Genomic DNA, 27,673 nt, shown 5'->3' on the forward strand with positions numbered 1-27,673 from the left:
GTCACAGAAATTGTATTTGTGTTGGTGATGTTTTAATTAAAAATCAAAATACAATTTCATTGACAAAACGCAAATAAATTTGACTTATAATGCGGGTGCTCGGCACACATCCCCTGTATTAGCTATTTGCACTAAGTGTGAATTCCTTGTGTGAATGTGTGTCAATCAGTGTGTGTGTGTGTGTCAGTCAGTGTGTGTGTGTGTCAGACAGTGTATGTGTGTATGTGTGTCAGCCAGTGTGTGTGTATGTGTGTCAGTCAGTGTGTATGTGTGTCAGTCAGTGTGTATGTGTGTCAGTCAGTGTGTATGTGTGTCAGTCAGTGTGTATGTGTGTCAGTGTGTGTGTTTGTGTGTCAGTCAGTGTGTGTGTGTGTATGTGTGTCAGTCAGTGTGTGTGTGTGTATGTGTGTCAGTCAGTGTGTGTGTGTATGTGTGTCAGTCTGTTGCTAGGATACGGCAGGTGCTGGGTAGACAATTACCCTCTATTGGCTATAGAGGGCAGGGTATTTGCCTACAGTGCACAGATTTCAGGGCAGCTCCCTCTTTGCACATGAACACTGACAGGAGGGTTTCCTGGGTGGGGACAGTGACAGGAGAGGGTCCCCTGGGTGGGGACAGTGACAGGGAGGGACCCCTGGGTGGGGACAGTGACAGGTGAGGGACCCCTGGGTGGGGACAGTGACAGGAGAGGGTCCCCTGGACCCTGTGCCTCATACATCTGTCCTTAAGCCCAGGTCACAGTCCTGAGCCAGCCCTGGCTTTCTATCCCCCCATTACTCCCTGCCTGAGGTCCCGTCCCAGGGGTGGTTGCACTCATTGTCTCACAAGTGAACCTGCCTCCATACAGGAGACTGGGGACCCGGAAGTGTGTGTTCAGCAAGAACCACAAGTACCACAATGCACTGGGGGGGCTGGAACCCGGAAGTGGGGTTCTCAGCCTGACATGCGCCCATTCGCTGCACCCCGATATGTGACCCTTTCCCCTGCCCCCCGCTCGGACATTATTGGGGGTCTCCCTCACCTAACGGGGGCGCGCATGGCTCCTCGCAGCTGCTGCTGCCGCCGCCGCCCTCCGGGCCTTCCTCCCGGCAGGCCTCGCTGCTGCCGCTCTCCAGACCTTCCTCCCGGCAGGCCTCGCTGCTTCCGGCCTCCCCGGTACCGGAGGGGGCACAGGACAGGGATACTGTAGCCCGCGCCAGAGACATCAAGCGGTTTCCTCCTATGTGTGTCAGTCAGTGTGTGTGTGTGTATGTATGTGTGTCAGTCAGTGTGTGTGTATGTGTGTCAGTCAGTGTGTGTCTATGTGTGTCAGTGTGTGTCTCTCTCTCCCCCCCCCCCCCGAGGTACACGACCGCGGAGCAGCCCCCATTCTCTACCCCCGGTAGAGCTGCGTTTCCTGCTGCAGGAGGCTCCCGGCGGAGGTACGGGGCCACAAGGGGGTTACAGGAGGGCACGAAAATGCGCGTGGGGCGCTCTTCCTCACCCCCCTCTGATGGTGCTGTGGGGGACGCATTCCCTTGCACAGCCAACACCAACAGCCTCTTCTGCCGCCATCACTGCTGCGCATGCGCGGCATGGGAGCGGGAATGGCGGACGTTCACTCGCCCCCGATAGCAGCACAGTTGCGCAGCATGCAGACCCCGCAGCCATTGGTGTTGGCTTCCTCCGGCAGCCGGGTCTGCGGCCTCCAGCCCCCCGGGGAGCTGCTGTAACAATGCATCTGGGGGGAATAGCGGCACGCATGTGCTGGAGCGACCGGGGCTGAGGGGAGCGCATGCGCAGCATAGCAGCAGGCAGCGAGCGGGGAACGGCGGCCGTTAGGAGCGGCGTCGCATCTGATTTTGTGAGCAGTTGGGATGTCAGTGTTGGGGTCGGGCTGAGCCAGAACACAGCCCGGCCTCAACTGCCAGCACTGACGTCACAACATTTCTGTCTCCACAATCCATTTTTGGCCCAGTTCGAATGAGGTGCCACTAAAGAAGTTTCACTTAAAAAATGCAGCCACTTACTAAACTTTGCACTCCCCCCCCCACCTCTACACACAACACAGCAACTTCACAGCACCTCTACACACACAACACTGTACCTCTATACACAACACAGCACCTCTACACACACAACACTGCACCACTATACACAGCACCTCTATATACACACACACACACAAACTGCTGCTACACACACATGCTACACCCATAAACACTGCTACTGACACACACACTGGAGCTTTATACACACACACACACACACACACACACACACACACACACACACACACACACACAGCACCTCTACACAGATATACAACAGCACAGCACACACACACTGCTACTGACACACTCACACAAACTGCAGCCACAAAGAAACTGCAGACAGCCATTTACTTATTTGCCTTGCAGACTCTCAAAACCCCCCCCCCCCCCCCCCCAATTCAACTGAATCTGCTCAGAAAATCTGTCAGCTCGGGAGGGGGAGGAGTCAACCCGTGGCTGATATGTCCTGACCAATCCCCTGCCCTGTCTCAGAGCTGTTACTTCAATCAGACGAATCCCCTGCCCTGTCTCATTTGTTCTGAAAGCTGATTGGCTGGAAATAAACACATTGAAAACTACACATTCTGCTGCTTAAATTCCGGGCATTACTGATTGGTTAAAATTCTGGGCATTATCCAATCAGAGAGCAGGGTTTTCAATAATGCCTGAATTTTACTGCTTTAGCCTACAGCACCGGCAGCTTTTATTCTAACACTTCCCGCACGGCAGGATGCGTGCGGGAAGCGTGGTGACGCGGCTTGTTGCGGCGTCACTGTGACGTAAAGTGAGGTAAGCGGGGGTGCGGGGAAGCAGAGGGGCAGAGCAGGGGTCGGGAAGGGGGATAAAATGCGCGCGAAGTGGAGGGGGGTGAGCGGAGGAACACGCGTCGGCGCGCGGTCTAGACCGCGTGCCAGCTGGAGTAGATCCCGGAGTGCCGCCGGTAAAAGTAGTAATAAAAGCTGCCGCTACTGTATAATAATTCTTACTAGGAATTTTCAAAAATTGTTTTAAAGTGGGGCGTGGCTATGGGCATGTCTAGGTGGTGTCAATGTTCCAAATTGACAAACGGGGTTCAGTTGATAATGAGTAGTTTATTGCACAGTATCATCATACTCATTCAGAAGTCTACAAGACTTTCTCTGCCAGGGAGTGTCCAGGCAGCAACCTTTATACATTTCATTTCCTTTGTTCAAAATGTGTTACTAGGCAGATTATACTAACCACTCCTTAATTCTTAAACCAATCATATTACATCTTATTAAACTTGGTTAGAACTGGCCTCAAAACAGCTATGAATAGGTACCTGGTACTAACTCTCACAAGAATATGGGCGTTACTTTAGGCACAGTCGTAAATGTTCTTAGAAACGAAACTCTCTCATTCACACCACATACACATTCTTACTCACAAAATGGATACTAGACATAACTAACTTTACAAAATGGAAACTTAACATCACTTTCAATCCTTATCCAGAGACCCCCCAGTCCATTTCAATAATATATCAACAGTATCTTCATTTCAGCAATATTATTTCGTCAGTGGCAAGTAGATTTTTTGTCGACCACTGTGTGTGTGTGTGTGTGTGTGTGTGTGTGTGTGTGTGTGTGTGTGTGTGTGTGTATGTATATATATATATATATATATATATATATATATATATATATATATATATATATATATATATATATATCTCAAATGAAAGATCATGTGTGAGCACATTCACAGGTCTGCAACCCTGCTTTTCATAGCATGCAGTGCTTCTGCTGCAGTGAGGGATTCTGGGAAATGACATGCTGTATATAGACAGATCAGCAGTAAGAAATCTAAACAGTAATACAGTAATACTTTAAAGTTCTTTGTTCTTTTGTACCATTACTTCATTATCAACCCATATCTGACCAAGTATAGTCATTACTATGTGCAGATTGTATCATTGCTATACCACAGCCCTTATTTGATCAGCAATTAGAGCATGGGCTAGTTCTCTTCATTTAGCTTTCTCACCTATGTTACTGCACTGCAGAATATGCTGGTGTCTTAGAAATAAAATGATATTATATGTGTAACTCTGTGCATGCAAATTAATAGATGCACTGTGACAGTATTCGGGGAAAAGTGACAGAGGGAAGGTACTTACAAATGTGTCCAGAGTTCCTGTTTTTGATGCCACGCAATGCAAAGGGTAAATCTCCAACACTTACTAATTAATTTAGATTTTGGGTCCCGACAGCCGCTACTAAGCTATGGCTGCAAAGATTGAGTTTCGCGGCAGCCGTAGTACTCTGTAGTACAGATAGGAGTCGCTAGTGAGCTAGTGTATATAATGTAAATGCAATGTAACCCACTCCTTAGTCCCATTCATTTTATATTATATGATATCCCATTCATTTAAATGTAACCCACCACATTACCCCATACAAAAACTTCTGATGACTAGAAAGTATTTTTAACGTTAGAAACAAAGTATTAGTGTAAATAACAGTTTAACAAAGACTTTGTTCTTCTTCAATCTTCTTACAATAATACAAATCTTCTTCAACCAACATCTTGCTTTCTCTTGTACAGTGTCACCAGCAAACGAATTGTGAGATTGCATGCTCTATGCCAGGGGATGAGCAAACCTTTTTATGTCGAGGCACCCTTTTCTTCTCTGCTATTAGTAGGGCCCCTCTTGCCTGATGTAATCCAAATCACATGAAAAATAAAATAAAAACTTTATTCACAAATACGTAAAAATACTTGCATCTTTCAACATTTTTAAAACAGCAAAACATGACAAATCCGTGTAGTAGTATAATATAATACTGACTGCAATTTTTGTTCTCTCTGCCCCACCCTCCTCATCCTCTCTGCCCCACCCTCCTCATCCTCTCTGCCCCACCCTCCTCATCCTCTCTGCCCCACCCTCCTCATCCTCTCACCTTCCGCCCTCATCTCTCTTCTACCCCCATCTCATCCTCTCAACCCCTCCTCCTCATCCTCCCTCTCAGCCACCCTTCTCCTCATTTTCTCTCTCCCTCCTCGCCCTCTCTCCCCCTCCTCATCTCTCACTCCTCCTCTCTCATCCCCTCTCCCCCTCTCTCATTCCCTCTTTTCCTCTCTCATCCCCTCCTTCTCATCTCCCCCTCCTCTCACCCCTTTCATCTCCTCCTTGTCCTCTCACCCCTTCCTCCTCTTTTAACCCCATCCTCCTCCTCTCACACCCTCAACAATGCCTACCTGGCTTCGGTGGACCGCAGGAGTGGAGCAGGGCGGTGGCAGTGGAGGATGTAGGGTCCCCAGAGCAGAGCAGAGCAGAGCAGCAGAAGAGGATGTCCAGGGAGGGGCGCGCTGTAGCAGCGGCAGACATCGGAAGTCTGTGAAGACATCTGGGTCGGACCTCTGAGGCGAGCTTCTCCCCGGCCGTCCTCCTCTGCTGCCCTACTCCGCTCTGGCGGGCCGCCGTCGTCATCTTCTCTCGCCACCACCCTGTTCCACTCCCGAGGTCCTCTGCGCCCCCATAAAAAACCTTGAGCCCCCCCAGTTTGCGCATCCCTGCCCTAGAAGACCCATCAAACAGGTGTCAGTACATGTTTACTATATACATAGCTTCAGTGTATACTTTCTGGCAGAATACTAAAAAACATATATATAAATATAATGGTACAAAGATACAATGAGACCAGTTACTGACAGTGTTCATGCACTTCAAAGAGTGTCATTACCAACATGCCTCTTATGCATATGAATGAGCACGTGTTTACTTGGCATGGGAAATGCTAAGTTTCTGCCACTCCTAACACGTTTTATGACACAGAGTCGATTTCTAAAACATTCAATGGAGATTAATAGCCTATCTTTTAAGAAGAACAATGTATAGAGTTATTTAATTTCTTTCCTGAGCCCTGAAATGAGCGTCAGAAAAATGCAGTAATAAAAATGAACGAAATGGTGCGTGTTGCTGTGATGGGTGCCACCAGCACAAACTCCAGAAATTACCCTTTCAGGCCCATATTCACTAAAGGGTGCTAAGCTTTACCACAATCTAATTTTAGAAGTATCCCTCCGCCCCCATAGAGAATATGGCCCTAGAATCAAGCTGACTTCTAGTGCCGGCGACGGTGATGTCAGGCTGCGGTTGCTGGAAAAATCAAATAGAGATGAATTCCAGCGTTGCGCCGCGCTTCCTATAAGCGCACGCGACGGCGGCAATGCATTTGTTGTGACGCGGCTGTTGCCGGCCCTATGAGGCTGCGGTCCCAGTCTGCACTGCAGCATGTGCGGCGCGTGCACAGCGCTTCACTGCGATCTGCAGCAGATGCCGGAGATTGCGGAGGGGGGGGGTGGGGGGAGGGGTGTGGCAGGGTTTTTGCAGGGGCGTGGCCATGACCTCACGGATGGTTCGCCTTCATTGGCCGAACTGGTGTGGGGGCGTGGCCACCCCTCCGTCACAAGTTCTAAACACAATTTTGCTGCCTTTTGAAAAACTGGTAGTAGAGCGCGGCAGCCAAATGCGCGCGAAGGCACATACTGGGCCCAGCCCCATTGAGGGGCGGTTCTTGTACGTGCAGCACACGACGTGGCGTGGCACTGCAGAACGTACTGGGGCCGCAGCCTAAGGGATTCATAATTAACACTTCTCTCTAACAGGAGCATTGCAACAACAAGGAACCCTTCGTTTTTTACTGACACAAGACCTTTAGACCTCCATTTTGTTTCCCCTGAAGGGAACAGAACAGAGAAAGGTGCACTTCCCCCTACTTGTTCCCGCCCCTTATTTTTTTTTTTATACATGGGAAGCAAGGGTCCCCTGGAGCTGAACCATCACCCGTCGCTGCTTCCTATTGGCCCATGTGATGCTGAGAATGTAACTAACCAGGAAGTGCAGGCAGCACCTTTCCCAATAAGTATCTTGTGAACCAAAGCTACAATGAACACGGTTCAGCTCCCAATCTATTGAAAAAGGAGGTGCGCAGAGGGGGGAATTGCTCCTTTAATGAGCATAAAACCCACCAGAACTAAGGCAGCGTAAACATCCTCACAGCTCCTCTATCAGAATAAAATATTTATCAGTGTCTTATAAGAGAGGAAGGTGTATGCAGAGCTCGATAAGCAGAGTCCAATGGGTTATTTGTCCCAGCTTTGAAAACCCTGTATTCACAGTAGCAGCTGTATATCATTCTGGATATAATTTGCTCTGCACATACATCTACGTTTTGCTCTGCAACAAATTGCTCTGCATATACTGGTTCGCATTGCTCTACAACACATTGCTCTGCATATACTGCTATGCATTGATCTACAACACATTGCTCTGCACATACATCTATGCATTGCTCTGCAACATATTGCTCTGCACATCTATGAATTGCTCTGCAACATATTGCTCTGCACATCTACGCATTGCTCTGCAACATATTGCTCTGCACATACTTGTACGCATTGCTCTGCAACATATTGTTCTGTACAAATGTCTATGCTTTGCTCTGCAACACATTGCTCTGCACATATACACTTTGCTCTGCAACACATTGTTCTGCACATACTTCTATGTTTTGCTCTGCAACACATTGCTCTGCACATACACGCTTTGCTCTGCAACAGATTGCTCTGCACATACATCTACGCTTTGCTCTGCAAAACATTGCTCTGCATATACATCTACGCTTTGCTCTGAAACACATTGCTCTGCATATACTGCTACGCATTGCTCTACAACACATTGCTCTGCATATACAGCTACGCATTGCTCTACAACACATTGCTCTGCATATACTTCTACGCATTGCTCTACAACACATTGCTCTGTACATACATCTATGCATTGCTCTGCAACATATTGCTCTGCACATCTACGCATTGCTCTGCAACATATTGCTCTGCACATCTATGCATTGCTCTGCAACATATTGCTCTGCACATACTTCTACGCATTGCTCTGCAACATATTGCTCCGTACAAATGTCTATGCTTTGCTCTGCAACACATTGCTCTGCACATACTTCTACGTTTTGCTCTGCAACACATTGCTCTGCACATACACGTTTTGCTCTGCAACACATTGCTCTGCACATACTGCAACGTTTTGCTCTGCAACACATTGCTCTGCACGTACACGCTTTGCTCTGCAACACATTGCTCTGCACATACACGTTTTGCTCTGCAACACATTGCTCTGCACATACTGCTACGTTTTGCTCTGCAACACATTGCTCTGCACATACTTCTACGCTTCCTCCGCAACACATTGCTCTGCATAAACATCTACAGCTTGCTCCGCAACACATTGCTCTGCACATATTTCTAGGTTTTGCTCTGCAACACTGCTCTGCACATACTGCTACGTTTTGCTCTGCAACACATTGCTCTGCACATACTTCTACGCTTCCTCCGCAACACATTGCTCTGCATAAACATCTACAGCTTGCTCTGCAACACATTGCTCTGCACATATTTCTAGGTTTTGCTCTGCAACACATTGCTCTGCACATACAGATAAAAAATTGCGTGGTTATTTGTTTAGATGTATTGCTTTGAAATTAGCTAGATACAGCACATTGCTGTTTTACCTTGAAGCACATTGCTCTGCAAATACCGTACGAATACTGTACATACTGTACTACTTTGTTTGTCTCATTCTTCTGCATATATCTATCTATCTATATATATTGTCCTGTATCTATTCTTATTGCTCTGCATACCTTCTGCATATATTCTTGTTGCTCTGCACATATTTATATGTGTTCTTGCAAAACTTTGTTTATACTGCACTGCATAGCCCTGCACATACCGATATATACACTGCACTGCATAACCCTTCACACAAATATATACACTGCACTGCACAGCCCTGCACATACAGATATATACACTGCACTGCACAGCATAGCCCTGCACATACAGATATATACACTAAACTGCACTGCATAGCCCTGCACATACAGATATATACACTGCACTGCATAGCCCTGCACATACAGATATATACACTGCACTGCCCTGCACATACCGATATATACAATGCACTGCATAGCCCTGCACATACAGATATATACACTAAACTGCACTGCATAGCCCTGCACATACAGATATATACACTGCACTGCATAGCCCTGCACATAGAGATATATACACTGTGCTGCATAGCCCTGCACATACAGATGTATACACTGCACTGCATAGCCCTGCACATACAGATATATACACTGCACAGCATAGCCCTGCACATACAGATATATACACTGCACAGCATAGCCCTGCACATACAGATATATACACTGCACTGCATAGCCCTGCACATACAGATATATACACTGCACTGCATAGCCCTGCACATACAGATGTATACACTGCACTGCATAGCCCTGCACATACCGATATATACACTGCACTGCATATCCCTGCACATACAGATATATGCACTGCACAGCATAGCATAGCCCTGCACATACAGATATATACACTGCACTGCATAGCCCTGCACATACAGATATATACACTGCACTGCATAGCCCTGCACATAGAGATATATACACTGTGCTGCATAGCCCTGCACATACAGATATATACACTGCACTGCATAGCCCTGCACATACAGATATATACACTGCACTGCATAGCCCTGCACATACAGATATATACACTGTATACCACTCTTTCTATACTCCATGCTTTGCAGACCGTTCTGGCACTGAAGCCGTTAAAGCCATCACTCCCCCACCTCCTCTCCTCCAGTCGCACCTCTCTCCCTGCCCTCCCCCTTCCCTCCTCCTCCTCTTCTATCATCTTCCTTCCTTCTTCCCTCCTCTCGCACTGGGCTTCTTCTGCACTCTCTGTGTCTCCCTCTCCCCCTTTAATGCTCTCGTCCTCCAGGCCATGGATGGGTGAGTAACTATAAAATCCTTGCCTCTTTGCCCTGAACCCTAGGAGGGTGGTAAATGTGTATACTGTATGAGACATATATGTATGGCACAGGGGCAGAGAGAGGGGGTTCCCACCCTCTGCTTCTCCATGGTCCTCTTCTGCTTCTCCCTCGAAATTATAATCCCCTTTGAACAGCCCTCAAGGGTGGGTGTGTATCTGTTTGCAAAAATCTTGGCAGAGAAGCAGTTCACCGACACGAGTTTTAAGTGACTATTTAAATAGAAGCGGTGTATGGTTCTATACATAAAGTATATTATAAATATGTCTACCTGAATTTCTGTTTATATGTGAATTATGTTTGTGTTTATGCATACGTGTGTGTGTTTGTGTGCACACACACTTGTGTATGCATCCTCTTTCTGTTGAAGTTTGTGTGTGTATAAAAACTCTAAATACTTGTGTGTTAATCTATATTTAGAATCTCATTAAATATTTGTATTGTTCGTTCACAGTCCTTTTAGTTTACTCATCATTTTATTATTTCAATATATAGATATACTTTTTTAAAAAAAATATGCATAGGCCTATAATTATATATACACATATTAAAAAGTATAAATAAAAAATAAGGGAGGGAAGAAAAAAGGAACGAATACCTAAATGTGTGTGTGTATATATATATATTCCTTTTTTTCTTCCCTCCCTTATTTCTGTCTGCTCCCCTTGCTGGTGCTGAGACTTTGTGTTGCAAGCTCAGGCTGTCATTTTGTGAGGATGGTGTAGGTTTCCTCTTGTGAGAGAGCACAAAGTGGGGGGAGGGAAGGGGCTAAAGCTTTTAGTTCCTCCCTCTTGATGTAAACACACCTGTACTGTACAGCTCCTGTCCTACAGGCAGCTGCAGGCAACACTTGGGGAGTCTACTCTTCCTTCTATAGGCCCACTGAAGTGAGTGGACATTGGCACTATGGTTGATCAGTGACAGTCTCCGGGAATGGGTCAGTGAGAATAACGCCTCCAAACAATTAATTCAACTATTCATACCAGCAGGAAAGCTGGCCATTTAAAAACGTGCATGCTGTATGTAGTTGGTATATAACGATATCGTGCGCCTCTATCATGAAACTATCATGTCACTTTTATTGTGGGCTAAAGTAGTAGTGAATCTGGCGGAACGTCAGAGTAAGGGCGGCCCCCCCTGGGCAGTTCTCTTACCTGCCGTCGCGGCGTCATCAGGTTGCTGTGACACGTGACTGCACGTTGTCATTGCAACGCATCACCATGTGACATGGTCTCGCCATGACGATGCAGCGTCTCATGACACCGCAATGTCAATGGAGCATGGCTGCTCTCTTTCCCCCTCGGCAATCCGTTTCATTGCTGTGGGGAAGAGCGCAGGGCCTCTATAACCTCTTGGGGGCTGGGGGTGTTTCATCACAAGCATCGTTCCCGGGCGGTACTTGAGCCACGGCAGGGAATGGTGTGTTCCAACATGGTTTCCAATTCCAAAGATCCAAGACAGAGATGGATCCTAGACCCAAAAAAGAAAAGGGGCATATTTTTACGGCCGATTACAGACGTCTGTTAGTGAGACCCCAGTGCAGAATGAGTGACACCCAAATAAGTCACTCATTTAAAATGTAGTCTGTAGTGTGTGCTACAATTCTTAACTCTGTTTTATGTAAGTTGTCATTTTGAAATTCCAATTGCCCCAAATGTTAACTGTTAAGAAGAGATTTTACATAGTGTAATGTAACCTACACTCTGTTTGCATTCCATTGACCTTTACCCTTAATTGATAACAAAATGGAAATTCTCTACCAGGGGGAGGGGGAGAGAATTTGTGGGCAGTATAAACATGTAAAACTGTCATCAGATGTAACAATTGGAGCAACTTATTTGTCATATGATCTCTCAGTAGATAAAGTTGTAGGCCGTATAAAGGAATGTACTGTACAGTAGAATTAGATTGTTCTGCAGCCTGTTCACTTTCAAGTGGAGGGGACAAGCAACATAAAATGCTAGAGTATTACAATGATTGGAAGCTAGTATAATTTAGGATACCATGAAAGTGATCTCACATTTCTAGTAATACAACTCTTGCATTGCCCAATCATATTGGAGTAGTGAATTCTATGATCTGTGCGGTGATCAAAATGGGAAGCCAGAGCGTGTGGACAACTTAAGTGGGTTATTCATCAAGCTCTATTACACACCAAGCTGGCGTTGACTCCTATTCAAGATAATAAAGGGAGATGACGCCCATTTGGGTGTGTTCACCTGTAACGGAGCTGGATAAATCCGGGGGTAAGTCTTTTAGTTTTTATAAATGTGCATTTATATTGAAGTGTCTGTTTTCACAGCATAAATATACAGCTGCAGCGGCCGTTGTTCGAACACTTCACGCGTTGTGTACATCGGAATACCGATATCATGACGCGGGATGTCTTCCAACCTTACGCCTCAAGACGCGAGTGCAGAAAATGGCATTTTAGAGTTCTGGCTTTTAAACACCTTAAATTGACACAGTAGCACTGTACTGTACACATTGCAATTCATTCATTTCTTTGCACCCAAAGAAACAGAATCCATGAAATTCAACAAAGCAATCGGGATAAGCGCGGGTGCCTGGGGCGATTGGCCGCGTTCATGCTGCGTGGGGAACAGCAGAGCACACAAAATCGGCAGCATGATTTGTTCGAATAACGGCCGCTGTAACATAAATTTAGAGTCCATGTAGCTTTGCCCACTTAAATGAACATAATTAGGCTTTTAATGGCCCCTTGATAAGTGACACACAGAGTTAAAACATGATATATTTTGCCACTAAGGCCCGTAATATAGTGCACACACGTGCGTCAATTAGAATTGTCTGAGTCCAGGCCTGGCGTGCTATACTTCAGCCGCGCGCGCACACGGCAGTGAGTGGTGGTGCGGCAGATCACAGCAGATACGTGAAAAATTATATTTGCGCGCTGCTGCCACACCACATGACGCTCTTTAGCCAATCACAGCGCGGCTGGGATAGGCGGGGGAGGGGGGAGTTCCTGGGGCAGGAGGAGCAGGGCAAGTTAGAGAGTACCAAACCTAATGATACATAGATATTGTACAGTAAGTGTGATATTGAATTAACGATTCATATAAAGTCTAACTTGACAACTTAAAAAAAATGACATTTATTTAAAATGTGGACTTTTTTACTGTATTATTTTAGTGAACATAACATTTAGGATATTTGTATGCTAATTTTACAAAAATAGTTATTGTTTGAAAATTTTCATATACTGTATTTAGTTTCTGTCACTGTGGTTGTTGGCCGCTATACTTGTGTTCTGATCATCACAACAATACTTTTTTTGTTGCATTAAAAATGCCAGACAGATTAAAAAAAGCGGAGTGGGACTGGTATTGATGTGCAGGTTGTGTGAAGCCGGGTGGGACGTCCTAGCCACGCCCACCTGTCGCTCATTGCACGGACCCGTACACACACAAAGAGTGCGTCACGTGCACGAGCATTCGCACGCGTGCGAGCGCGCCAACTATAAAACAAGCCTAAGGTGATTCCGAGGTCTCAACGGGTTGGTCTTCGCAAAGCTCACCATACATGATATGTCCATTTCAAGCCCAACTCTGTTCAAGGGACTTTTTCTTTGTAGCCGTTCTGTGACTGGGATCACCCAGTTCAGGTGATATTCATCATGGGAGTGGTGGGTAGGGGAGAGAGGCCACTGGAACCCTTGTATCTAGCAAGCTAGTGAGCAATTCCCCTTCTTCATGTGCTGTAACAGGCCACGACCATATTTTAGGGAGGTGAGAGTGGACACTGCGCTTGCTGGGAGGAAGGGGGGGGGGGGGAAAGGGGTGTTTGGGGTTAAAAAAATGTTATTTGGGGGTGTGCTATTCAGTGTGATTCAGGATCTGTTAACGTGATGGGAGCAGGGAAAATATGTTGGTGTGCAGAAATGCGATTACTTATTCTTGTGGTATCTACATTGAGGTCCATATTTGCTATGTTTTGCAGGGACTGCCATGTAATGGCATACACATACACATACACATACAATAGGAAATCTATGAAAAAATAACATACAAATAAGCTTCTCGTGCTTTACAAATCCTTGCATCGCTTGAGTTAAATAGGAGTGTTTTCTGTTTTGGCTGCAGCACTTTTTCTTTCCCTCCCGCTTCCTGCACAAATGGCATGACCCCAGGATGACATGACTATCCCTCTTCCCCGCAACCATTTTCCAATAACCCCAAAACACAAACATACTATAAATAAATAAGACAAACCCATAGATGGTGGTGAAAGGCCACAGCACTTTGTTGTTTTAATTTTGGAAGAAAAAGAAAAAAAACATAAACCGCCTAAACCAAACCAGACCTTGCCAGCTATAAAATGAAATCCACACCTCCGGCCTTACAACGGAGAGGAGGATTACACCACACTTAATATATCCATGGGTGGTTGATATCCAGCTCTGCCTCCAAGCCATGCATTTAAATCGCCCTCCCATAGCTCCTCCGACAATTGGGAGAAGCCCAAACCTCATCAGAAATTGACTACATCATCAACCCTGGTAAGGCCGCACTGTGCTGTGACTAGCAATTCATTTTTTTTTTAATACATGTTTTTGTTGTTGTATAAATAGACTTTTAATTCAACAATCCTAATATATATATTATAAATATATATATATATATATATACAGTGGTTGACAAATCACCAAAAAATCTACTCGCCACACAAAAAAATCTACTCGCCACCTAGTACCAAACGTGTGCTGCTTGGGCCAATATTTACTCGCCCGGGGGTTAAATCCACTCGCCCGGGGCGAGCAAATGTATAGGTTTGTCGAACACTGTATATATATATATATAAATATATATATAAACCAATTATAAAAAAAATGATATATATATATATATATTATATCTTTTTTTTTTATAATTGGTGCTAATTATAACTCTTAAATTACAAAATGCACACATTTACCCAACAATCCACAGTAATTCATAAATAACTGCAACAAGGTAAAATATGGTGGGCAGGGAGAGCAAAACTGTTTTTGTGTCTCACAAACCGTAGGTGAAGCTGCACATGGAGCAAGTTGTATAACCATCAGAGCCTGCCAAATGGAACCGCCAAACAGGGTCCGCAGCATAATCTACCTCACTACCTTAGAGACCTAACACTATCACCGCCTACAGTAATATACAGCTGAAACGCATACCTAACCAGCCAATCAGACACCTGCATGCCACAAGTCCCCACCAGGTAAAAAAATACAAAACTCAAAGGGGTGGTTGGGGGGGGGGGTGAAAAAAACCCATTACAAAAGTGGTGATGAAATGGGATGTTGGAAGGGGACATGTATCCAGGGTCCAAATGCCCTTTACTGATTGCTCCGGGCTACCTAGAGTGTTGTTCTTCATGTTCGGCCGGAAGGTTGGGTCCCTCCTATAAACGTTCTCATTTGGCCATTCCAATCAGTCTGATTTACTGACTTAGTGAAGAAAACTATGCAAACAGTGCATGAGAGGTGTGGTCTTGGTATCAGGGAGTGCTTTTAAAACTTGTTTACACCTTTGTAGATATCAAAGTTGGTCTGCTGTGACTTGCCTGTCAGCCTCAGCCTCAGCTTTGGTTTGTTTTTGCCAACTTTTAATTGCAATGCCCATTGTTTGTATGCAGGCTGTTAATCTCTATTAAAGCAAACGCTGAAGCAATGGGCGAAATAAGGGGCATACTCTAGGGCAGGGGTGCGCAAGCTGGGGGCGGAGTGCGGCGGTTACAGAGGCCCCGCACTCTTCTCCAAGGCATTTAAATTAGATGCCGGGGGACCGGGCGAGGTCTCTGCAACTCTCTTACCTTGGCTTCCAGCGACGTGGCGTTATGGCAGTGCGGCGTCAAATGATACCACTGGGTCACGTTACCGTGATTCCGTGGCGTCATTTGACGCCTGAGCCAAGGTAAGAGGGGGACAGCATGTAGGGGGGCGCAGGAAGAAAAGTTTGCACACCCCTGCTTTAGGGCCTGGCATTGGTTCTATGCTTCACAATTTAAAACATTTTTTTTGGTTTATCTGCATCTTTATCGCTTGATGGCTCTTCTTTTTATGAATTATTACTCTCATGCTTTGTTTAAGGCCTGACCTCGGCTATCCACCTATTTTGAGGAACTAAAAATAGATATAATGTACCGCCTTCATTTATTTATTGGTCATCCTTTCTGAAGTCCATTTATATCGCTAAAAAAATGGCCCGGACATCAGAAATCGATAACGCGTGGCTCGAGGCGCAAGACATGTAAAAATGACGCAGTCCTGCTCGCTTTTTTAGACTTGGTGTTTTCGCCTAGGAGAAACCCAGTTCAACACCCAGCGAATGCTTGTTTGAGCTTATACAATTCATTCCTCTCCCAGTTCTTGTTGTTTTTCTGGAAATTAGACTGTAAACTATTTAATGATTCATCGTCCCTATATGTACAACACGGCATTTACGGACATTGGTATATAAAACAAAAGTATCATTTGATGAAAAGCATCTGACTTTTTGTTTTGTTGACTTTAAACCACTTCCTTTTAGAAACAGATTTATTAAGGACACAAGGGGAGAGTTAGCCACGAAAGTTCCCCTTTTTGTTGCTTGCAGATTCTATATTAGTAGGATAGAAAATATTGAGGTTTTTAATACAGTACATCAAATGCGAGCAAAGGGTGCTAGGAGACACACAATTTGCTTACGTCTGTCACTACTTTAAAAGAGCAATTCATGCGCATTTTTTATTTATTATTTTTTAACATAGGTTTGAAACAGGGGGTCTCCGGAACTGAACCCCGTTAATATAAGCTCTGGGTACCCCCTGCTTCCCGAGATACTTACCTCCAAAGGTGTTGCCAGTGTCTTTGCATAATTGAAAGCCCGTGTCACGTGGGCCAATAGGAAGCCTCACCAGATGAAGTCACAGCTTCCTATTGGCCCGCAGGAGCTTTGAAAAGCGGCCATTAAATGAACCCTGCTAGCCGAGCAGACCAGCTACTGGCATCACTTACATAAGGGGTCCCCGGAGCTGAAATGAATGGAGTTCAGCTCTGGAGACCCCTAGCTTGAATCCTCTGATAAAAAAAAATCGACTGCTTGGATTGCCTCATTACATTTTCCATGCAATATTTTGTGCCTTGCAGGAACTGTGCTGTGAGTTTAACACGGTCACTATCAAAGGAGCCTGCAACGGGGCCTTCAGTAAACAGCCCCAATAATCTCCCCCTCTGACACACAGATTTTCCATTTGACATTGAAAAATAGTGACACAAATCAACATCTCTGAGGTTCCCGCCCATTCGTCAGAGAAAAATGACGCAGTAACTTAGTTGGCAGAATACTGTTAATGTATACATAGTGACCATGTCACTTTTCTCTGAAGCAAGAGGTTCCACTGAAACTAGGCTAGATTAGGTCTCCACTTTTCTCTGTTTATGATTACAATCAAATGAACTGGATCTGAATGAGGGGACATAACTACACATTTCCTCTCTGTGTTAGTGCACCATGTTCTTTATTATGGACATCTGTTCAATTACACATGACACTTTACCCATCTGATGAAGTCACCTCTGCAGTGTCGAAAGCCTGTGCACAAGAAAACGTTGTACAATTGGCATGTTGGTTCATTAAAAGGTATCACAACGTACAAAGTATATTGCACATTACACACAGCAAGAACACCGCCAAATTGTTCTGGCTTACATTTTGATTTTCATGGCCTGGTGTTGGAAGGGGCGTGCAGTGGTTTCATTCGAGGAGCAAAGGGGTTTTCACAAATTATAATAACTTTATTTCATAGAGTGCGTTTCTCCCAATGGGGATTGAAAGCGCTTCAGAATTGCAGTGTAGTGCGCAGTAAGTGGCATTGTACATAGGATTCCTACAGACACAGCCCCTGCCCAGATGAGATTACAATGTATGCTTTTGGTACCTGAGGCACAGGGAGATAAAGTGACTCGCCCAAGCTCACAAGGGGGTGACACCAGGATTTGGTTGTTTTCATAGTCCTCGCCTTAAATCATTGAGCCGCTACTTCTGTATATTTTTTTAGGAAACGGCAGGGCAATATTTCTCAACATGCCGTGAAGTTTTTTTTGTTTTTTTTTTACATTTACGACTTCTCAAGTATGCTTACTCATGACCAAGTATAACCGACGCATAAGCGCAGCTTATGAAAGAGTGGGAGCTGGCGAATCCCGCGCATGCGCCACCCAGTTCGTGGTATACCCTGATTGAGTATAGATGTATCATTGTGGTGCGTGTGTGTTGTGTAGAACCGTGGGTTGAGCTGAGTGATATTTGGAATTGCATTCAATTACCGTTATAAAAACATTGTTACAAGTAGCTGCCCTAAAAATGGATAGAAAAACCCAGTTTGAGTGAGACCAGGTCAAATAAGATTTCTAAAGTTCGTCGCCCGTATGTGGGCAGTTATTTAAGTATGGGATTTTCTTGGTTTGGAGATAGTTTTTCCTCTCCCGTGTGTGTGTGTGTGTGTGTGTGTGTGTGTGGTGATTAAACTTTCGAACAAAGCCATGGTTCCAAGCAAAATAAAAAGCCATTTTACCATTAAACATGCACATCTCGAGGGAAAATATTTGAACTATTTCTAAAGGTTGGTGGTACTGCGATCGAAACAAGCGTGCAATTTTGAACAAAGAGTAAATGAGTCAGATTTTAAAGTTTAAACTGCTTCTCGACAGGTAGCAGAAATCATAGCACAGCAAATGAAGCCACATACTATAGCTGTGTCACTTATTTTGCCTGCGTGCCGTACGGTTGTTAGGACAATGTTCGGTGATGAAGCGGAACAAGACATGACCAAAACTCCGCTCTTAGATGATACAATCCAGGTGAGAAATAACATCAAACACAGAGGAAAAGGTTTCTAATGAGCGTAAAAAGTCCGGTTTTGTTTTACAAGTTGACGAGCCCACTGACATTAGCGTTTGTTAGCTTCATCCACGGAAATAAAATGAAAAGTACATTTTTATGCTGCAGAGAACCTCTATTTTCGATACTTTGCCTACCTACATAGAAAATGTAGAACTTTCATGGAAGTCATGTGTGGGTACTTGCTCCGATGGTGCTCCGTCCATGTTGGGATATGTCAAATCCAGATATGATATCTACCCATTGCTTTCTGCATAGGGAAGCCCTTGTTGGAAAGATTATTAGGGATCAAATTGAAGTCTGTATTAGACCAAGCTGGAGAGGGTAATCTTGAAATGTTTCCTCTGATACCAAAACCCTAACAAATTACATAGTGGCCCTCGTGGTGGAGCATTTTGAAACTATATAAAATTATATACATTTTACAATACAAGTATGTGTAGTTTTTATTTTCTATCCAAAGATCCCGAGTTGGAATCCCAGGTGCGGTGAAACAGCTGGGCGGGTTTCTTTGTCTCTGCTCAGTTGGCAGTATCGGCGCTGAATGACTATTTGGTCCCAGTTCCTGGCTATAGGCCAAAAATCCATATAAACCAATCAGTTTTTTAATTGTAGTGTGCCGCAAAGCAAAAACATTTTTTCAAAGTGCCGTGAGCACCATAAGGTTGAGAAACACTGCTGTAGTATGTATGTATAATTTTACTTATATATCTAATTGTTTCCAATGGAAAACCCAACTTGTATTCAACATCCATTCCTCCTGGTGCTTCGTATTTATTAAATGCGCAATATATTTCGTAGAAGTTTCTTAAACAAATAATGTCTCAGACTTAGCAGGTTAAATTACTGTGTTAAAGTATTATATTATAATATCACAAGCATTTTTTGTTTCTATAGCGACCATTTACAAAGTCACACCCCCTTCCTATTCTGAAACAGGCTCTGGCACACCCCTTTTTGAGCCCTGCCCTGTCTCTACCAGTGCACCAATTGTATTGTATTGTATGTCTTTATTTATATAGCGCCATTAGTGTACATAGCGCTTCACAGTAGTAATACATGTGGTAATCAAATAAATAACAGATAATATAAATAACAGATCATGGGAATAAGTGCTTTAGACATAAAAGTAACATTTCGGAAGAGGAGTCCCTGCCCCGAGGAGCTTAGTCTAATTGGTAGGTAGGGAGAACGTACAGAGACAGGAGGAGGGAGTTCTGGTAAGTGCGTCTGCAGGGGGCCAAGCATTATGTATCGTGTTCAGAATATCTAGTGACTGCCTGGTCACATGATCTTCCCCACAGAAGATCATCTTTGGTCCTCTTCTGCTGCACTGACAGACATTTAGTGAACCCCCGAGCCGAATCTTCGCCGATCGATCACAGGAGAACGAATCGATTGGCAACTTCGCTAATTACTTACCAACTGCTACGCGGTGCTCCGCGGACTGTCGAGGCATTGCACGTGGTGAACCAGCGCATTCTATGCAGCCCCATGACCGACCATAGCTGCACCTGTATCATTGTGTGGATTGTATTGCTGCACATATTAAAAGGAAAAAAAAATGGAAACCCAGCAACTTGGAATTGCTGCTTTTAAAGGCGAAGGAAAAACAAAACTTATCCATGTGCCATATTGGCTGATGAATAGCTACTAAAGGGGAAAAGCTGCACACCACATGACAATAATAAAAAAGATACAACTACCGGTGCTCCTGGCTAAGGATTCTCTGTGATGATCCAGCTTACAATGGAAAGTATAAGAAACAGGGCTCCACGCAATTTTAAAGATAAATTTATTGCCAACAAATTGACTGACGTTTCGGCCACAATTGGCCTTTCTCAAAGCAGCATGGCATAATGATTCTGCTTTGAGAAAGGCCAATTGTGGCCGAAACGTCAGTCAATTTGTTGGCAATAAATTTATCTTGAAAATTCCGTGGAGCCCTGTTTCTTATACAGTACTTTCCATATTGGCTGATGAAGCAGAGGATATAATAGCAGCCAAAACTGAATACTTTTATACATACAGTATGGTGTACATACCATGGCGTACCTGATTCATTTACTAGCAGTTTATAGCTCAATACTGTGGGAGTAAGAATGCAGAATACAAAACCTCGCCTTTTATCGTGCGTCAAAAATGATATACCACGTGATCTAATAAAGAGCATCAAAGTGTGGCTGTGCTCCCACAGGTGCATCTCTCTGGGCAGATATATATATATATATATATATATATATATATATATATATATATATATACAGTGTTCGACAAACCTATACATTTGCTCGCCCCGGGCGAGTGGATTTAACTCCCGGGCGAGTAAATATTGGCCCAAGCAGCACACGTTTGGTACTAGGTGGCGAGTAGATTTTTTTGTGTGACGAGTAGATTTTTTGGTGATTTGTCAACCACTGTATATATATATATCTATATATATATATATATATATAGATATATAGATATATAGATATATAGATACACACATACACACACATACACATATACACATACATATACACATACACACTGGGCTGTAGATGCTTGTGCCCTGGTATGTGGATACCAGATCCATGAATTACCTCTCGAGCATCATTCTAAAATGAAAGGTTAAACTAGCAACCTCCTACCAAATCTGTCGCTCTTTCTTTTCTGTTAATGCTACATTTCATTTTAACAAGCTCCAGCCAAGTGCTCACAGCTGCAGATCGCTCAAGCCACATGAATGTCAAATTGCCTTTGCGACCGGCGACTCGCTTTTCAGGTCTCTCCTCTTTCCAGGTACGGCAGGGTTTTTACTGCAAGTCCACTGGGAAACGGGGACAGATGGCCATTGTCTTTCACATATTTCATTATTATTTAAAATAAAAAAATTCTAGTGGTAAAATAAACCACACTGCTTTTACGTGTCTCATAATAGCCTGCAGTCATGACTATTGTCCCACAGTCGCTCCTACGAACCATTGTGGCCAAGCACTGCCATCTACTGCACTTACTCCCTCACCTGCTGCCTCTGTAAGTCTCCCATCATACCACTTAGGGCCTCATGCAGAGAGCAGCGCTATTTGAAATCTCGCCATTTTCCAGAGAAAATCGCGCTAAAAACAGCTGAAAATGGCGAGCTAGGGAAAACGCGCCATTTTTTTTTCTATTTCAAAATCTCGCCGCACGGCTGGCGAGAAACTACATCTCGCCAGTCTGAAAAATATCCGAATTCAGAAAGGCGCGCTCGCCATCTAGCGGCTGTTTTTGGCGCGATTTTCGTCAATTTTCTCCGCCAACTAAAGTTGGCAAGAAGCAGGAGGTCGCCGGCTATAGGGAAAAAAAAAATGCGGAATTTTTTTTTTCCCCTTTCAGCTGCGCGCATCTCCTCATTTACAATTCTCCACATGCAGTAATGCTAAAAATAGCGGATTTCGCCCATTTCTGCATCTGGAGAATAAAACTCCATTAAACCTACTTTTTATTCCCCTCTCCAATTTTAAAAAGCGCTGCTCTCTGCATAGGCCCCTCAGATTGTAAGCTCTCCGGGGCAGGGATTTCCTTTCCTATTGTCTGGCTTTGCGCTTATTGCATTATAATTCCCTGTACGGTATTGTCTTTGTAAAGCGCTGAGTACACTGCCCATACATACATATGTGCAAGAGGTTCTTCAAGAGCCTTGTAGAAATAAATGGCTTCCAGAAACAGCCATGGTGGAACATGTTATCTCCATTCAGAAAGGCCCCAGAGGCGATTTATCTCTCTGACTATTAAAATATGAACAAATAGAAGCACCCGTCTCTTCTAAGATCAACGGTGGCGCCATTTTTAAGAGGTTAAGCCTACTATGTGGTTGCAAGGACAAAGTGCCTGCCCCCTCATTGTGGGAGCGGCAGAGCTTGAGCGATTTGTGCTCATAGAGTTTGCACGACATAGAGGCGTGGCGGAGGCGTGACCGTGATATCACGTGAGCGGCCCGCCCATTGGCTGAGCCGCGGACGTGACCCGGCCTTCGCGCGAAAGGAGAAAATAATTTGTCTTTTAAAAAAAAAAATCTGCCGTGCGGTCTCTTATCGCGTGGTCACGCGCACTATGGGCGGCCTCATAGAGAAGAGGTCTGTTGCTCGCACCGCGCCCACTATAAACGCGACCTCAGGGTAGGTCAAAAAGTGCATGAAACACTTTCTTGCCATGCCATTTCAAGAGCCCCGTTGAAAAACAAAGTTAGATATTTGTTTTACGAATTATTGCATTGTTTTAAAGAAGGCGATTACATTGTCAAGTGGTATATTTCTTTGGAACTAAATGGGTCTGCCCTTGTAGGGTCAGTTCACCACAGAACAGAGGCCCCATTTGATTACATTATACATTATGTTTACAGTGTGACGTACTGCTTGTTTCCATGTAATGAGGCGCCATCAGAGAGAATTTATGCAGGATTAATTTTTCCTTACAGGCCGCATTGCACAATGTGTCTTAGGTACGCTTAACTGTAAAGTGTATATATTTTTAAAAAATATACAAATTAGATTAGACATTGTATAGCAGCAGCAGCAGCAGCAGCAGCAGCAGCAGATTGATTGATAAGCACGTCTGTACTGCTCCATTTTCTCTTGTTGTGCCATTTTTTTTTTCTTGTGTGTTACCTGAACTGGGTCCCCCGGATCCTGAAATGTCTGCACTTCTAGTCTGCAGACAAGAATACAGAATGGCAGCTGGGGACAGCTGCGCTCCGGCGGCTAATAAAGCGCATAGTTATTGCGAGATGACGTCGCAGCTTTTCTACCCCACTGCCATATGTATCTTTTTTTTATGTGTCAGAAACCGGCACAAAAAGCCACTGAGTGGTCCCTGGAGTTTGAAGCATCAGATCGGCTCTGAAAAATATAAAAAAATAATACAGAGGATTGCAGCTTAAAACTAGCACTAGGGGAGTAATTCATGAGGTTGCCCCGAAAAGCTCCATTTTAGATGAATTGGGGGTTTCGGGGGATCACGGTGCCATCGCCTGCTTCGCTGCATAATAAATTGCTCCCTAAATATTTTGAGTAGTTTTTTGGTCTGCCTGTCAGGATCTCACAGGTGTCCTATAAGCTAAACATGTGTGTGACTGCTGTATGCAGTATCACACCCCCTGCTGTTCCATGAGCTGGGGGTCGGGGTATATCGTGCCATGGCCAAGATGCACCAACAAAAGGCATGGATGTTGCGGGGGAGCCTAATGTCAGAGGAGATTGGTGGTGATATGTAATTATTTAGAATTTACGTTATAAATATGCTGTGTACTTGATATTACTGTAATGGAGATTTAAAGAAGCAATCCAAGCATTAAAAAAATAAATCTGTTTTAATATATGCAGCATTTGATTACCTTTTATTGAAAACTAATTACCTAAGCTGCCGATTTGATTCGTTCTCCCGTGATTGATTAGCAAAATCCTGTTTCCCAGGGTTCATTAAATGGCCGCCTTTCAGTTTCAAATCCATTCTTCAGTCAATGTAACTCAGCAGCTACAATATATTCTTATATGGTGACATTATCTATTGTCACAGTTTGCAGCTCAAACTGCTGGGAATGTTGGCAACATATGATCACAAAACAGGGCAAAGAGTTGCAAAGATCTTGCACTGCCGGGGAGGTGGGTTAAAACCGACTATAGAAATCAAAGGATGCGCAGTATATTAAAACTCATGAAAAATGGCGTTAAGAGTTGAATTTAAAACTAAAAAAAAAGTAGCAAGTATTATCCAGTACTACAGAACTGATTTATTTTTAAAAAAACATGTAGGAAATTGCTTGGATTGCTCCTTTTAAACCAAGTTATTTTCCATGTATAATTTTCTACCTCAGGAAAGCATTGAAAGAATGAGCAGATGACGTTTCCTTCCTTTAAAACAGGTTGACTGCTGGGGGGTTTGCTAATAATTCTCAGGATGGCCATAAATTGAAAATGTGCTTCTGACGCAAGCAGCTCCAACAATTAGTTCTTCTTGTCAGTCTGCCTCTCCTGCGTGTGGGATGTACTGGCAACACGGTGCCGGCTGTAGCTTTCTGTAAGGAAGATACAAATGCATGTTAAAACGAGTCCTCTTTGCTGAATTAACGCTTGTTTCGTGTTCCGTGGAAAATAACTACAGCCCTCCATTAAAATAATATCTCGCATGAAATAGCGATAGTGAGTATCGAAATAGGACCTTCGCCCCAACTAGCGCCATTCATTTTTTTTTTGTTGCTGGCTCTGCAAGGGTTAAACCACCACATTCTGGCTCACTCTCAGGAGTCTGACATTTCTGTAATGGTAGCGGTACAGGAGGATGCTGCCTCTTTCATGGACCTTGCTGGCAGGCTCGAGCGTCCTGGCTCGTCTCGCTCAATACTCGTAGAAAGTTCACAGCACAGCCGCCACACCGGGGGAGCTCGACCACTTGTAGAGTAGATTAACCACATGTAGAGTGGTTAATTCATCCGATTTATGAGCAGAAATACACCAGGTTTAACACAGCCTTAGCAGCTCTGCCCATTTGGTCTCATTCTGTACATGCCCCTGCTGCCTTCTAACGACCAGCAATAAGCTTTGACACAATGGTGGACTTTCTGTTTATACCCCGTGAAGCCTTAGGCTCCGTTCATAGACGGACAGGCCGTGCTGAGGCGTGCGGACGCTCCGCGCTGAGCCCCTGCATCCTCAATGAGGATGCCTTGAGAGGGGGCTCACGCGAGCGTCTGCAGGCGTGCTGAGGCATTGGAGGTTTCAGCCGAGCGCCAAGCTGTTTTTCAGCGCGCTGTCGGCTGAAAACCTCCAATCGGTGCACAGCAGCGTCAACGGCGCCGTGACGTCGGCGCCGTGACGTCGGCGCCGTGACATTGACGTCAGTGCGTCGCGGGCGATTGGCCCAGCGACGTCACTGCCCCGCCTCCAACCACCTCCCCCCGGCTCCCTTTGCGCACGCTGGCTCGCCTGCAAGTCCGTGCAATCGCGCTGACTGAAGCAGGCGAGCCTCAGCGTTAGCGCGCCTCCGCTCTCCCCACACCTCTATGGCCCGGGCCTTAGGCCTCGGACATGGTGCCGCAGACACGCTCAGCGAACAGACTGCCTTAAGGCAGTATTCTCGTCTATGCGGCGTGCGCGCGGAACTGGCAGGGGGCGCGCGTTGCGCAAGAAATCAGTCCAAACTGATTTCATGAAGCGACAGTCCAGTCGCTTGAGAGGTGCGCCCAATGAGGGCGAATCAGATCCGTGACGCCCCTCGGCACGCCCCCCACGGCCCGTTTAGTTTGGCCAGGAAAAGCACCCGCTCTCTCTCAGCCTCCGCACGGAAGAACTCACTATGTCGAGGCGTTATAGTGCGACATGTTCTTTATTTCCAAAAAGATCATCAACAATGACTCTAGAACGAGCAACATTCACATTTATGTATCGGCATCAGATTTCTGCAGATTTTGTTTACAATCGATGTCTTTCACACACTTTTTTTTATTTTTATTATTATTATTATTTTTTAATGCACCTTACATTTTTCACCATCATTATCATCGTTCACGCAGCTTCTGATCGCAGCTGGAATCTGTACGTCTAGTTGAAGGGAATTAAAAAAAAATGTATGTGAGAGGCTAACAGAAATGTATTACAATGAAAGCTAGCAGCACAGCCAGTTAATGGCCGTCATTAATTTGCTTCTGTGGCAGTAGTTGGACTCCCACAAGCCTCATGAAGAATTCCAGTCAAACCAGCACAGCAGCTGTAAGTCCCACACTGCTGCATTAACACTTTTATTAATGTGCAGTCTTTATTGGTATAGACATGTTACCAGGGACTTTGTGGCTAGCAATGATAGGAACGCGTTGAGGATCCGTTTGTACACCTAGTCAGCCCATTCTCCCTACCTGTAGTAAAATCACAGACTTTATTCTGCACTTCACATTGGTGTTTATCCTAAAATAAATAAATAAAATAGAAACTTTCCATTTCTAGCTATGAAATACAAAGTTAATGATGCAGTGTTTGTCCAGGCCCTGCCACGCCTTTGGAAATAAACGTGTTTCTGTATAATGGGAAGCGGAGTTTTACTTCACACTTACAACCAGCTTACACTTCTATAGGAGGGCTGAAACTTAAAATCAAAATATTGTTGGGGTTCCAGGTGCTTAACAACACGAATCATCTTCTGTACTCCACATTTACTATACTGTAAGTGTGAGATGGCAACAACCTTGCTCCAGGAGGCTCTCACCAGTCTTACCACTGAAAACCCACTCCATCACCCCTAATTGGGTAGATCTTCATCTCTGATGTTCTTTGCAGAGTATTGAAAATGGGCAGAAGCAACATAATTGCAGACAAACCAATATATAAGTGTATATTCGAAGCTATATATACATATCGCGCTATGGCACACAGCATTCCCCTCCCTCAATAGCTGTTGAACCCAGTGCGTGCATCTAACAGGAAGGAGAAGTACACAGAGATGACTTCCCTGCCTTTGAGGAGGGGTGAAGCTGGTTTGAATCGACGTGTCGGCTTCTTGTGACTGATACATGGTCACAGGGGCATATTGTTTATTAATGTCTCTGTTTGCACATATTTAAAAAAAATTGAATAAAAATATGGATAATATTTCAGGGAGGGAATAGTTGGATACAAAATTAAAATAAGGGAAAGGTCGCGGAATACTCAAACATGAGGTCAATCAATGCATAATTTGAAAGATAGAAATATTTTTTGCTATTCTGGGAAAGAGAATTGAAGGGACCGTTTCTCCTACATGTTTGTTTATTTATTTTTCATAATTTCTTCATAATATTACGCCAGATTTTTTGCAATAAGGGCTGTATTGAAAAGGTCATATGATCTGCAGATTTTACTTTTAGTGCT

At 44.5% G+C, this 27,673-nt stretch overlaps 1 protein-coding gene across 4 annotated transcripts in view; it reads left to right on the forward strand.

Annotated features, from left to right (window-relative positions):
* The first annotated feature begins 9,779 nt into the window (after positions 1–9,779).
* The window catches only part of PTBP3 (polypyrimidine tract binding protein 3), a 201,191-nt gene continuing 183,297 nt past the window's right edge, over positions 9,780–27,673 (forward strand). The window contains exon 1 of one of the 4 annotated variants that reach the window (XM_075593938.1): positions 9,780–9,898. Coding sequence is in view for 2 of the 4 variants with exons in the window: in XM_075593921.1 (XP_075450036.1) it covers positions 21,540–21,599 (60 nt within the window). In the remaining 2 variants the exon portion in view is untranslated. Of the gene's footprint in view, positions 9,899–21,522; positions 21,600–27,673 lie in introns of those variants that run through there. The other 3 variants (XM_075593930.1, XM_075593921.1, XM_075593985.1) reach the window with 3 other exon arrangements.

The sequence above is a fragment of the Ascaphus truei genome, chromosome 1 (assembly GCF_040206685.1).
Source record: "Ascaphus truei isolate aAscTru1 chromosome 1, aAscTru1.hap1, whole genome shotgun sequence".
NCBI lineage: Eukaryota > Metazoa > Chordata > Amphibia > Anura > Ascaphidae > Ascaphus > Ascaphus truei.